At 40.2% G+C, this 13568-nt stretch overlaps 1 protein-coding gene across 1 annotated transcript in view; it reads right to left on the bottom strand.

The window, feature by feature from the left end:
* The window catches only part of FNDC1 (fibronectin type III domain containing 1), a 150041-nt gene extending 141399 nt beyond the window's left edge, over window positions 1-8642 (bottom strand). The window contains exon 1 of the mRNA XM_075267680.1: window positions 8359-8642. Within this exon, the coding sequence (XP_075123781.1) occupies window positions 8359-8464 (106 nt within the window). The 5' untranslated portion in view covers window positions 8465-8642. The remainder of the gene's footprint in view (window positions 1-8358) is intronic.
* Between the last annotated feature and the right edge of the window lie 4926 nt (window positions 8643-13568).

The following is a 13568-nucleotide window of genomic DNA, read 5'->3' as shown; positions in this document are numbered from 1 at the left end:
ACATGAACTCTGGAACCTTAACATGGCTTGTCCTCTCACTGTATTTCACAAAGTGAAAAAAAAATCAGCATTTTGTTATCTTTCAAGGTTTGGATGTCACGAATTTGGTTGTTCAAGGACCGGCTAGCTAGAAGTAACTGCCAAAGGAAACAAGTCTATGAATCTTCACAACCATAGTAGCAAATATATCAACATAATTGTCTGGGTGCGTCCGGTCTTGGGAATAATTTGTGTTCATACTTACGTAACTACGGCCTCTTCAGGAAGTGGGAGGGGCTATGCAAGCAGGTAACTGGGTAATATTATTAAGTTACTATCTAACTATTACAAAACTGAATTGTATACCCTCCAGTGCTAGAGGTGGAGATTGCCGTGCCTACAACAATACACAAGTTGTCAGGACTTTAAGGAGCATCATGCGGTGACCATGTGGTGAATGTCGGTAAACTTAAAGACACAATAATTTCCAGATATGTACATAAAAGAGCATTAGGGTAGGGTGGAATGTATGTGTCCTCAGGCTGTGGAGAAGGTACGAGCACCAAAAATGTGATGTTCGGGGCAAATTGCTACTCAGCAAAGAAGCACAATAGATTTATGTCCTTTGCTTAGCTTTGTATGTCTTATCTGTGTTTCTAGACAGTGTGTACATCTATTGTAAGCTAGGAATTCATTATATTTGAGATAGAAGTATGTACTTTAAACTAAGAGGGGAATAGTAATGGTAGTGGATGGCAACCATATAAGCAATACTGACCACGCTGAGTACACTATTACACAACAATTACACACGTTACAATCTTCACCCACCATAGTGACTTTAATAACCAGAAGTGTTAGGTGTTATCTGAGGCTTGATGAAATTGAGAGGAACATTTTTGTGACAGTAGATACCGATTGAGTACTTAAGAAATTGATGTTAATGCCATTCTTCAGTTTACGTCTAGGTATATTCAACCGTATTTATCAGCCAATAGGTTTATGCATAATTTTAGGCACAAGTCATTCCTCCATGTCCCTACTGTGTGGGATTAGAGATGGTTGAATCTTACAAGATTAATTTAGCAAATATTCACAAGTTTCACCTGTAACTTTTGTTTCAGATCGAAACGTATTCAATTTGAACTGTAAGGACAGAGTATAATATACAAAGTTGTGTGTGGGGGGAACTAATAAACAGTCATATTCCCCTTTCCACACCTCTCCTCTCTCCTGTGTTACCTTGTATCATCCACTGTCCTTCCCCAGCATCTTCCAGCCACCTAGCTGACCTCGGCAGTATCATCGACTGGGAATTTCAGCTAGGTGCTGGGTCCCATAGTCCCATATCAGCTCTACAGTAAGTGTAAGGAGGCTGTATTCCTCCTATAACTGGGGCTAATAACCACAATTACAGGGGAAATCGGCAAATTAAAAAAGTAATGTTAAAATGCGCCCAAAGGTCTATTATGTTTATAAAAATAAAGCCCTAAATACCACCCAAAAAAACCACAAAAGTTATTTGGATAATCCAAATGAATATAGTTCACATACCAACAAAAATGAAAATGTGTCTACTGGTTAAAGACAAATGTTGAATATTAAAAAAAAGAAGAAGAAAAATGGCAATAAAAGGCCAACTGTGGCCTGCTGCTGCTACTGCTACCACTTCTTGTCCGACAGTCATCACCCACTGGCAGATGATGTGGTATGGGTATTTTTGCTACCAGGCATTTTTTATTCAGGCAGTTTTATGTACCTAAGTGTCAAACTGTGGCACAGCTTTCATTGTTTCTCCTAATAAGTCAAGTACGTAAAAAAGGATATGTATAGAGTCTCCTGTTATGTATAAGCAATAAGCTTTAGCGTATGTTGTTTCCAGTGGTACCAAGTCTTTAAAGCAAATGTAATGTACATGTTCTCCAAGTGCTCTTATAGAAATAATGCAAGGACTGGCTAGAAACCAATTGGCTGGAAGCCGCGTTCTACTAATAACCTGAGAGCTCGGAAAAAACTTGTGCATTGTTTTGTGTATTCTCCAAACATCCTACTCCATTTTCACATACAGAGTTTCCATTTGCATTTTATTAATGAAAGCTAATTTCTTTCTAACTGTACAACGAGTACCATACTTGGTATGTCTATTACCTATGGAAAACAAGGAATGTGCCAACAGCTGGAAATACTGAAAAGCCACATCCAACACCTGCTCTACATTAATACTTCTTTCTTTATAGTGTTTTCTCGGTTGACTCTTTATTTAACATTGGACTGTTTAATGTCAGTTTAATAATATGATCAATGTTGGTTGGACTGGTTGGACTACATATACAAAATACTATACAAGATATGCTATTTGGGACATAACAGGGTATTGCTGCCATAAAAGACAAAAATTCCATCAAGTTCAACCAAGGAAATATTATATAAGATAAACAACAAGAACCCAGCAATGAACCCTAGGGGTAGCATGATACTCTTGGAAGCGTTTTACTGGGAAACCTTCGATCCTGGCAGCAGTTGTATTACTTTAATATTGTTGCATACCAAGTTTACTGCCAGTTTACAGTTGGCTGCCAGTGTCACTACCTGTAGTCAGCAAGAGGAGTAGGTCATTCCATCTAGATGGTGCTCAACCACTGTGGGCACACTCATATTGGATGGAATACGGTCTATCTATAAGTCAATAGTCAGTTGTAGTTAAGGTCCCCTGATGAATGGTGCATAATTGTACCAGGAAACGCGTAGGGATACTTAGGGCCATCTGAGGGTCAGCTTGGGACTGCCCTTGTTAGGGCGGGAGTCTTACGGGTGTGAGGTTGTATCGGCAGGTTAAGAACAGGGATAAGCTATCCACCTGTGGTACACCCTGCACCAGATGAATGTATCCCACCCTTCAAGTTTGGTAAGACTGTTCTTGTTTACCTTTTATCTATACTACTTGTTTTGTGCTGGGCAAAAATTGCTTGTCTTTTGCTAGGCATAGTGGAAGTATAATACATTGGTACTAGACAGTTTATGTATGCCCTGGATAAGGGTTTGGTGCTGTTCACGGTATACCTACATAGGGTATTGTGATCTTTTTATATTTATTTCATGTCTATAGCATGATTTTAAGGTATATCCATTAAATGTTATGTTTTAGTTGTATCAGTGCTTGTTCTTTGTTGAAATTTCTGCTACAAAGAAACGCGATCAAAATACTTTTGAGTACGCGTAGATCCATTTGCTTTATATGCATACCAAGTTTACCCCTACATAGCAATGGTATTTCCTGACAGCACTGCCATCTTGCAGCACGATCATGCTCATAGCAAAAACGGTTTCTTGTTCTAAGAAACATGACAGCGATTTGTAAGTGTTGAATTTATCTTTAAGTTCTCCAGATCTCAAGTCAAATAAACATCCCTGAAATGTGCTGCAAAGATTAGTCTGACCTATGAATGTTCCAACAGGCAACTTGCAGGTCTTAATGGATCTGCCACTAACATCTTGGTGAAAGATACAACAAGACGTCTTCTTTTTTTTCTTCTTCTTCTTTTTTTTTTTATGTAGATTGTGAGCCCCATATAGCTGCAGCGCTAACCACTGACCCACCATGTTTCCCCTACCACAAGACGTCTTCTTATGGAGCCCCTACTTGGGTTAGTCAGACTGTTTTGAAGGCAAAATATAATGTTATAGATTATTGGTTTAATGTAACAGTGTAATGTAAAAAGAATGTCAGTAGATGAAGTCACAACATATTGACTCCCCATTAGGGTTGAGCGATCATGTTCAGAAAAGATCGGATTCCGATCGGAGATCGAGAAAATTTCACGATCACAATCGGAATTCCGAACACGATCTTTTTAGGTGGGATCAAGATCGGTACTATTTCCCACAATGCTTTGCTTAGCCTTCACACTGAGTATACGCTCCACTCATTCTGAGTGGAGTATATACTCAGTGTGAAGACTCCGCTACGGTTCCATAGGAATGAATTGAAGCAGCCGGCACACAGCCTTAACCCCCTGCGTGCCGGCTGCCTCCATTCATTCTAATGGGAGACTAAACTAACATCTCTAGTAGCTACTTACCTCCAGAGATGGCTGCTCCAGTGCCCGGTGTTCTCCTTCTTCTTCGCTTCGCTGCCGCTCCACGTTGCTCTTGTCGCCTCACTGCCGCCGCCTCCCAGGTTAGTGTTTAAAGAGCTAGGAAGGCGGGGCTTGTGACTTAGGAGAGTATGGGCGGGTACAGGGCGGGGAGACGTGACGTCTCCCCTCCCAGTACCCGCCCACACTCTCCTAATCTGGGAGGCAGGGGGCAGCGAGGTGAGAAGAGCAGCATGGAGCGGCAGTGAGGCAAAGAAGAACACCGGGCACCAGAGCAGCCATCTCTGCAGGTAAGTGGACACCAGGGGGGACTAAGTAGCCAGAGGATTAAAAAAAAATCCTCTGGCTACTTAGTGATTCACTACACAGCGTGGATTCTAACAATTAAAGCGTTCAATTGTTAGATTCCATGCTGTGTAGTGAATAGGATTGCTTTTAAAATCCGATCTCCGATTAATAAAAAAATCCCATTGACTTGCATTGGGATCGGAATTGGGATCGAGATCGGGTTCGAATGAAAAATGATCGGAAATCGGATTTTAAAATCGATCCTGAAAAGTCAAGATCGGCTCAACCCTACTCCCCATCACAGAGCATGTATGGATAACTCTCCAATAGACCTCAATGAGTCATTTCCAGACTATTGCTGCCTATGGCCATAAATACTTATAAAGCGCTGTTTCTTAAACTGTGGGTCGAAACTTCCAAGGGGGAGGGTTGTGAGCCAATTTAAGAATTTTTTTTCTACACTGCAGAACTGCAGTCATGTGACTACCTAGTGGCATGCAGTGACAGAGCTTGGACAATACCTCAGTGTATGTAAACTGCCCAGGTCTTGACATAATATTAACAGAATTATGGGTGTGGGGAGCAATATAAGTAGGAAGGAAAGTATGCAGACAGCATTGTGGTGTGTGAAGGGGGAAAACATGGAGACAGTACAGCTAGCCAAGGGTGTTTAGGAAATGCAGACAGTAAAACTTTATGTAAGAAATGTGGAGGTAGCAGATCTGTGTGTAGGGGAGAAAATGGAGATAGCAGTGCTGTGTGTGTAGTAGGCGTGTGTGCAGAAAGAATTAGTATAGCATTGGCAATATGCAGTTGAGAACAATAAAAGAGGCTGAATATGTGACTTTTTTTTTTCAAATGGGACTGAGTACAATAGCAGGAGGGGGGAGGGGGGTTCCCACTTTCCGAAAAGTTTGGGAACTAATGTTGTAAAGCAGATCACTAAATATTAAAGCAGATAAGAAGCTCAGACAAGATGGCAGCCCCCATAATCATATACAGAAAATAGAATATGAAAAAAAAACAAAAAACATAGAAATGAGAAAGTAAAAAAGCAGGTTAGAAAAAAAGTTATATGTGTATATATCTGCTTTTAATATTAAAAAGAAAACTGCAATTAGCTAAACTTTGTCCAGTAACTGGACACAAAGTAGTGTATTGGGGTGGCAATGACCAATGGGAAACTAAAAGGAGTTTGGTGAAGGAACGTGTAACAGATTATATAAATATTCTATAATACTCATCTGTATTCTGACAGGTTTTGGTACAAAGGGACCATTAGACAGATTTCTGCACTGACATTTAGCGATTAGATGGATTCCACACTGGTCTACCCCAAGATAAGTCGCCATTTTTAGGCTTTTTGTGACTGGAGAACACCAATAACCAATCTTGGAAAACCAGTAAAATGTGTTATCATTCACAATAAACACTAAAACCCAATTTCTAACTGGAAAACAACTGGAGTAATGGGGGTGTAAAGCACTCACTAATTTTAGGTTTGGGCTGAGATTTATTCACTTTTTTGCCTGTACTCCTGGCATCTATGAGCTGGTTGAGTCTGCCATCTTTTATGTAGATTTGAATTGTAAAGTGCTGCAGAATATCTTGGTGCAAAGTTATTATTACTTTTATTAAACACAAGAGTCCATGCTGCCGTTTTTTTTTAACAAACTCCTGATCCAGTTCCATGGAATCCTTGTTGGAAATCGTTGCTGTAGAGTTTCATCCCCAAAATTGGTGAAATATGTACATTCCTTATAGCCCATTCCTATACACTTGCCCATTAGGCGCCACCCCCTGAGAGGCTGGCTGCCTTGATGCAGTGCTCCAAGCTGGGAGCAAACTTTTCTTTCCTTTTTCACTCTTTTTCTCTGTATCTTCAACAATCCGGTAACCAAGCAATCTAGCACTATGAATTTATCAACTATAAATCGAATGGAAGACCCTGTGGAGTTTTTTGTTCCTTTTGTTTCCATTGTAAAGCATGGACTCAAGACCTGGTTCAGCTGGTTTCCACATGTGCCTCTTACCATCCCCCCAGCTAGGACAGCATGGCTCAACATGCGGCATGGAAGAGAAACCTACATGGAAATGCGGACTTCTTCGTTCAAGGAGATGATTTCTGGCGTCAATTGCTGATGTGTGAAGATGCCTACAGCTGACTGGTATTTCTTTCTATTACTGTGGACACGTGGGACTCTGTTACAACCTGGGAACCTACCATCACCCACCTACCCCAGGAGTTATGGAAGCTTGGCAAGAGAGCAGCACCATGTATACCTGGATGGTCTCTGACTTCCTTGGGGCAGTAGAACACTGTGGTAAGGAGGAGGAGGATGGCTTGTGATGAAGGACATTTGGGGCATTTTTTGTGGTTAAAAGGACAATAGTGCTGATGCAAGATACCGAACTATCAGCTGTGAGCAGGAGATCTCACTACCTACCAAAGGAACTACCACATGTATCATGATAGCTGCATATGTCCCCCACCTCTGCAAAAATTTCTGCTTGTTATATCCACATGCTGTGACCCCCCCTCCTCGTGTCCTACAACCAAGTCGGCTGTATTATTATTATTATTATAATTATTATTATTAACATCAATCTGCACAGAGAACTAAATGATCCTGCAGTGTGTCTGTGTTTCTTTCCTTTTTAGTTGCTATGATTCCTAGGATTTCTCTATCTGCCATGAGCTTCTATGTGTTTCTCTCTTGTTATATACTACTGTACCATCTATGAAACTGTATCACTGAAATTTCCCCATTGTGGGACTATTAAAGGAATATCTTATCTTATCTTATCTTATCTTATCTTACCACTTTCTCCTGCTGTTTGTTTGGGGGGGGGGGGGGACTGAGGAACACAAAAATCATAATTCTTCACTAGACTCCTTCAGACTTCTGATGACCCTTTGATGTCAGCAGAGACCTGGATATCTTCATGCCATGGCTTAGTAACAAGAGATGAGGTCAACAAGTGATTGCTACAAATCTCCACAATGTTGTCGACATCTGGCGACCTTGCATATAACCATTAGACGTGCACGTTTTTCTACAGGGAAAATTAAAGGTTTGCCAGTAATTACCCATCGATATTAACAGTCCGGATGGGAGTAGAAGTTGGAGACACCTGTTCGGTCCCTTCCGCTGAAGCCAATAAAGTGCAATTTCTGGACAACCTCACTGAACTGTATTAGAGGACCAGAGGTTTTCCATATAATGTAACCTATAGCTTGTCCTATGTCTAGGAATCTGCTTTACACTGTAGACTGATAGATATGCTGGCATGACTTTTATACCATATTCCAAACAGTATAGCAGAGAAACTGATATTTTATTTTTAGATGATGTGCCGAATTGCAGATATATGATGCAAAATACAAGATTTTTTACGTTTAGTCAGCAATTGACTATACTTGACTTGCCATGAAATCGGGGGCCTTAAGGTAACAAGCACTTAATCAAAATCTGCTTGGCATCTCTATGCATAGACATGTAGAGGTGTTTCAAGGGAAACTCCTCCAGACATAGATTATTACAATACACTGAAGCACAAAAGTATTTGCAGGTTAGGACAAGTTATTATAATCTGTACAGTCATACAAAATAAAATAAAAAAAATTTAATCCATTCAAAAAAAATCTGAAGGAGTGTCACATAGTTTATATTCTCTTAATAAGTATTCCAAGATCAATGTCTTATATCTCTGACACTTGTGGTCCTTACTGCGATTGACTAGGTTTTCTTCACGTTACTTTAAGATGATCTCTAAACTTGACTTATGTACAATGTATATGTATTAATACATACAACCTGTCCTAAAGACAAACGCACTGTAACATTACACATCATTACCTCTATACTGGATAACCTGCAGCAATTGCCGCTCTTGTATTAACTTATTCTAATGACAAAAGTGAAGTGAAAAGTTCAACAATAATCTTTAACAGTAAGAATATATTTTGTCAGAGTCTTACAGAACATTGTCCTACCTGTTACTGCAGATGATGAATCTAGAAGGGTCAGCAGCATAAGAGCCAGGATAGACAAGAAAGCAGGCATTTGGCTGGTCCTACTTCTTGGATCCATCCTAGACATAAAACACCCAGATAAAGCAGGTAGGAAGACAGGAGGTAGGAGAAGAGAAAGCACCAACAAATTGCTCTATATACAGGATGCAAGAATTTCCTTCTATGGTACAGCTTCAGACTCTACTTCTAAGTCGTATTTCCAGAAGTGGTCTCAGCCTTTCCCCTTTTCATCTGTCTTTCCTTTGCAATCCCTCTTCTGCGCTATAGACAAGGAAATGGTGTGCTGCATCCATAAGAGGAGGAAGGGTGCCCTCTAGTGTGAACGTGAGCCTAGCCAGATGTACGCATAATGTATTAGGATGTACAGTACAAGCCGTCAATCTCAATTAAGATCTTTTTATTCTACTGTAGGTTCTGTATTGTACAATACTATATAGATGTATATAGCTAAATACAATACTGACTATTCCTTATTACAACCTCATACCAAGTTACCCAGTACAAGTCTGCCGAAGCTCTGGCAAGCTCTGGATCAAGGAGAAGTATTTTATATGCCTTAAAGGGATATTCCCAGGAACATAATCAGATCTATATTTGTAGAGAATTAAAAGTTAAACATTATTGCAAGTATAAGTAGTTACAGACTGGTGAGTCTGTTGTCTTGATCAGTTGTAAATGGATACGACCACGAATGCAAAAACTTTCTGTGGTCTGGGACTTGTCAGGAGCCCAGCTATGATTTTCTCATAAAAATAAAAAGTATTTTATTAAAAGAATGTTACAAGTAAAAAATCATGGCAACGCAAAGATTGAGATTGCGATAAAACTGCAACACTGCAAAGGGGAAGGTTTTTTTTTCTGCTCTATTTTACATCCCCCATCCTTCCCAATGAGCTTCTAAACTTCCAATAAAGGAACCTTATTGTATGGTACCACATGCGTTACATGACTGAACACTACATTTACCGGCCTGGTACCAAAAAGAGCATTAGCTAAAGGATAATTTTATTAGACATGCTTCCATGCATGACAGTCCACTAAAGGTGAGTTTACTATCAAAATGCTTGGTTAATAGAGATGAGCGAACACTGTTCGGATCAGCTGATCCGAACAGCACGCACCCATAGAAATGAATGGAAGCACCTGTGACGCTGACTTTGCCGGCGGCCGGCTGGCGTCACAGGTGCTTCCATTCATTTCTATGGGAGCGTGCTGTTCGGATCGGCTGATCCGAACAGTGTTCGCTCATCTCTATTGGTTAAAAGTAAGGTCAACCAAATATTCTCTATATTGCCAACTATAAAGAAAAGGTATCAGGTGTACACAGGATGCCAATTCATGCCCAACACACTTTCTGAATGCAAAACAAAATTTCAAGTAGCTTTCAGACTAAGGCATTGCAGAGACTCAGTTTTTTGGGGGGTTTTGCAGATTTTGCTGCATTTTTTGGAGCCAAAGCCAGGAAAGGCCAGAAGAGGAATGGGAAATATAAAGGGAAGCTCTTATACTTTTCCCTTCTGCTCAATCCATTCCTGGCTTTGGCTCAAAAAAAAAATAAAAATCCAAAAGTGGCAGCTCAAAGGATCAACTGGCAGTTACCCCCTCTTCAAAAATAAGATTTGAAAACAATGTTCCCAAAAGTCATAAGATGTGATGGCGGATGATTTTTATCAGAAAATTGTATCAGTAAATTGAGGTTGCTGTCCATTGCAGTCAACCCAATGTCAGCTGTCCTGTGTGCAGAGCCCATGGAGCAATATATTTCAGCCTGTTATACCTTCCTCAACAATAATTGAATAACTGAATAAAAAAAAAAAAGGTCTGATAAATATCGAAATCACAGGTTTGAGAAACATGTTAGGGTAAGTTAACACAGAAATCTGTAGCTGATTCTGTCTTTCATTGTTTTCAGTTCACAGAGCTTTTTGGCAGTGGATTTTGAGGCGTAATCCAACTTCAATGGGAGCCACTACTAACTAGTGGAAAAAAGAAGCGAGATGACCTTTCTTGCCACAGATTCCACGGCTGAATCAGCCACAGCGCGAGGTACATTGCACCTGCATCCTGTCGCGGCTAGCCGAATGCAAATTCTGCCGTGTGAACATACCAACAAGAAGCAAGTATCTCCCATTGAAGTCAATGGGAGCCGGGTTCCACGTCAAAATCCACTGCCAAAAAACTCTGTGTGTACTAAGCCTTGGAAGGACCATTCATGTGGGCCTAATCAGAAGCACATACCTGCAACTGAATGCTGAAGCCTTGCATCTGCATCCCATCACTAGTAGGCCACGGGCAGAAGACAGCGGCAGAAAATGAAGAGAAATTCCTCTCCACTTTCCACTGTGTGAACTCACCCTTAGGGAGGGTTCACACGGTGTATCGTGCCGTGTGATGTGGCACGTCTACGCCGCGGGACCCTTTGCAGTTTGCAACCGTGATGTTGCAACATCACGGCCGCAAACTAGCGCAGCGCATACGATCCCCTCTCCCATTTAAATCAATGGGAGCGTGTACGGCCCGCAAAGGGTCCCACGGCGTAGACGTGCCACATCACGCGGCACGATACACCGTGTGAACCCTCCCTTAGATGTGAATAGGATTTTTTTAAAAATCTTACTTTATGTAGTGCACATACATATACATCATGGCATGAGGTTCATTGTGACTGTCTGATGACAATTATACCACACAGAACACACAACTCATTAAAAGGGCTCTATCATTAGATTTTCGTAATTTTAGATAAACATATGCCTAATAAGAGTTAAAAATTCTAATCAGGTCCTGCTAATCATTTTTCTACAAGGAGCGCTACTGCGTGAGACTTTAATCGAAAATCGTCGGGAAGAGGCGGTGAATCACAAGAAGGAGGAGGGCTGGAGGCACAAGTAAGAGGAATGGGTGTGACTAAAGTATGACACTGGAGGGTGCACGGAACACCCACAACGCACCGTGGGACTAATTAGCATATCCGTTTTAACGGTAATTAATGAAAACGAGGGGGTCTTCTGTAAAACAATTAGCAGCACCTGAATAGCCTTTTAAAGGCTATCCATGCATATGTTTATCTAAAATTATGAAAATCTAATGATAGAGCCCTATAAGACTGGCTGTAGACCGCTCACTTTGCATTTGCCAACCAATGTCGTCCAAGATGTGCCTGATGGCAAAGTGTGGAGATGCCGCGCCGCTTGTTGTCATTCCAGTCTGTTCTCCCATGCTCTGGGATTTTCAACAGTGAACAGGCTGGGTACAAAATGATCTGCTAAAGTGATAATCCAAGGTCTGTCAGTTCATGACACCTCTCCTTAAACAGGTAGAACTAGCATAGTGACAAACAAGAGACATCTCTCATACACACACACATCACTTAATCCGATTTTTAGGTTGCATATGGCAAAAACCCAAAAAAACCTGCCCTTCCCATATGCCACAAATTGGAGCCAGGTGCTTGAAATTTCTGAATTTGCGGATTTAGCAACACCTACTACAAGCTTACAGTTTATCCTTTTGCAATTTCAATATATAGGAGTGTATTATTTAAGCAGTGGTCACATTGGCACATAGCCCCTGTGAAGTACCCTGTATTTTAAATCACAAAGTATAATTGTTAGAACATTATTAAGGGTTGGTCTAGAATAAAATTATTTACTCCCCCCCCCCTCTCAGAAACAGTACAAAGTCTATCAGTCCAAGGTAGTGTCATGTTTTACAGCTTCACCCAATTCACTTGAATGGAGGGTAGATGCAATACCAGACACAGCCTATGGGTAGGTGGGATGACCAAACATGTAATATAACAACCAATCTAAAGATTGAGAAAAATACTGATTAAAGCGCAAAATAGTATTTGTGGTGCTGATACGACACTCTTTTCTCTATGAATGGCAGATTATAATTCCTGTTTGTTCAGCAGCTCATGTAACATATAATAGTAATAAATTTTATTTATATAGCGCCAACATATTCCGCAGCGCTGTACAACATATTACCATACTCTTTTGTAGTAAAAGGATTTCCTGCTTTTAGACATTCATGGCATATCCACAAGATATCCACTAGATGCAGGTCCAACCTTTTCCCCCTTCAACTAATTTTAACCACACATTGCCACAAAAAGTCTGCATGTAAACGAATATGCAGTGTGGATTTCTCAATTCTTTCTGCAGATTCTGCAATAGGGTGAAATCCCTTAGAAGCGGCATCATCAAAAGACTATTCATGTAAAGCGTGTATTTTCTATCAGATATGGTGCAGAACTGCAGTGAAATTCTCAAAAGATCTTTATACATTCTGCTTGCATCAGAAAAGTAAAGATAAGTCAGTTAACTGATATTATGTGCAGCCAAACATATTAAAGGATGTTGTCCCATCTCAGGATCCTAGCTATATACTGGTAGCTTATGTAAGTTGAATATTTTTTTTCTAAATATATTGCTTTAGAAATGCTGCTTTGTTTGCCTGCAATGTGAACTTTTTTCCTCCCATTGTTTACACAGCGTTGCTATGACCACGGACCTGTGAGATAGAAAAAGTGCTGTCACTAACTACTCTGTCTGCAGAACAATCAGTTCAGCTAATTGCAGTTTGCTGATCAAAGTCTGTTATCTCTCTATGTAAACACACAGATCACACTGAGTGTTCTCTACAAGCATCTGCATAATATTTGATCTACCTAAGTATTGTGAAACTTCTATGATCTCTTTAGCAAGGGGGGGGGGGGGGAATAGGGGAGAAGAAATACAGGAAGTAAGAAGAGGAGACTGCAGGCAAACTGCAAATAGGAAAACCCTTTTAAAGCTAAACCCCCACAATGTGGAAGACAACTATAATTTAAAAAAAAATTTTTTGGAAAAACTGCAGCAAAAAAAAAATCACTTTAATAAACCTTTTTTATTGCATTTTTATTAGATTTTTTTGCTGTAGATTTTGTTCCTTTATTAAATCTATAGGGAAATCAAGAACATTGTCACAGGTATAATGGATATACTGCAGTTTAAAAAAAAAATAAAAAATGTAGATTGCGAACTACTTTCCTGTCTGCATGTTCCCTGTGGAGATCTGGCGGTAAGCACACGGACCCTATTATAGTCTATGGGGTTCGTGAACTTTTTTTTATTTTTTATTGAACTACCTTGCTGAGAAAAGATGTAAGAGAATATTGCAGGTAT

The sequence above is a fragment of the Leptodactylus fuscus genome, chromosome 3 (genome assembly GCF_031893055.1).
Source record: "Leptodactylus fuscus isolate aLepFus1 chromosome 3, aLepFus1.hap2, whole genome shotgun sequence".
Lineage (NCBI taxonomy): Eukaryota > Metazoa > Chordata > Amphibia > Anura > Leptodactylidae > Leptodactylus > Leptodactylus fuscus.
The sequence above is the reverse complement of the archived record's forward strand: the minus strand, read 5'-3'. Positions and strand labels throughout refer to the sequence as shown.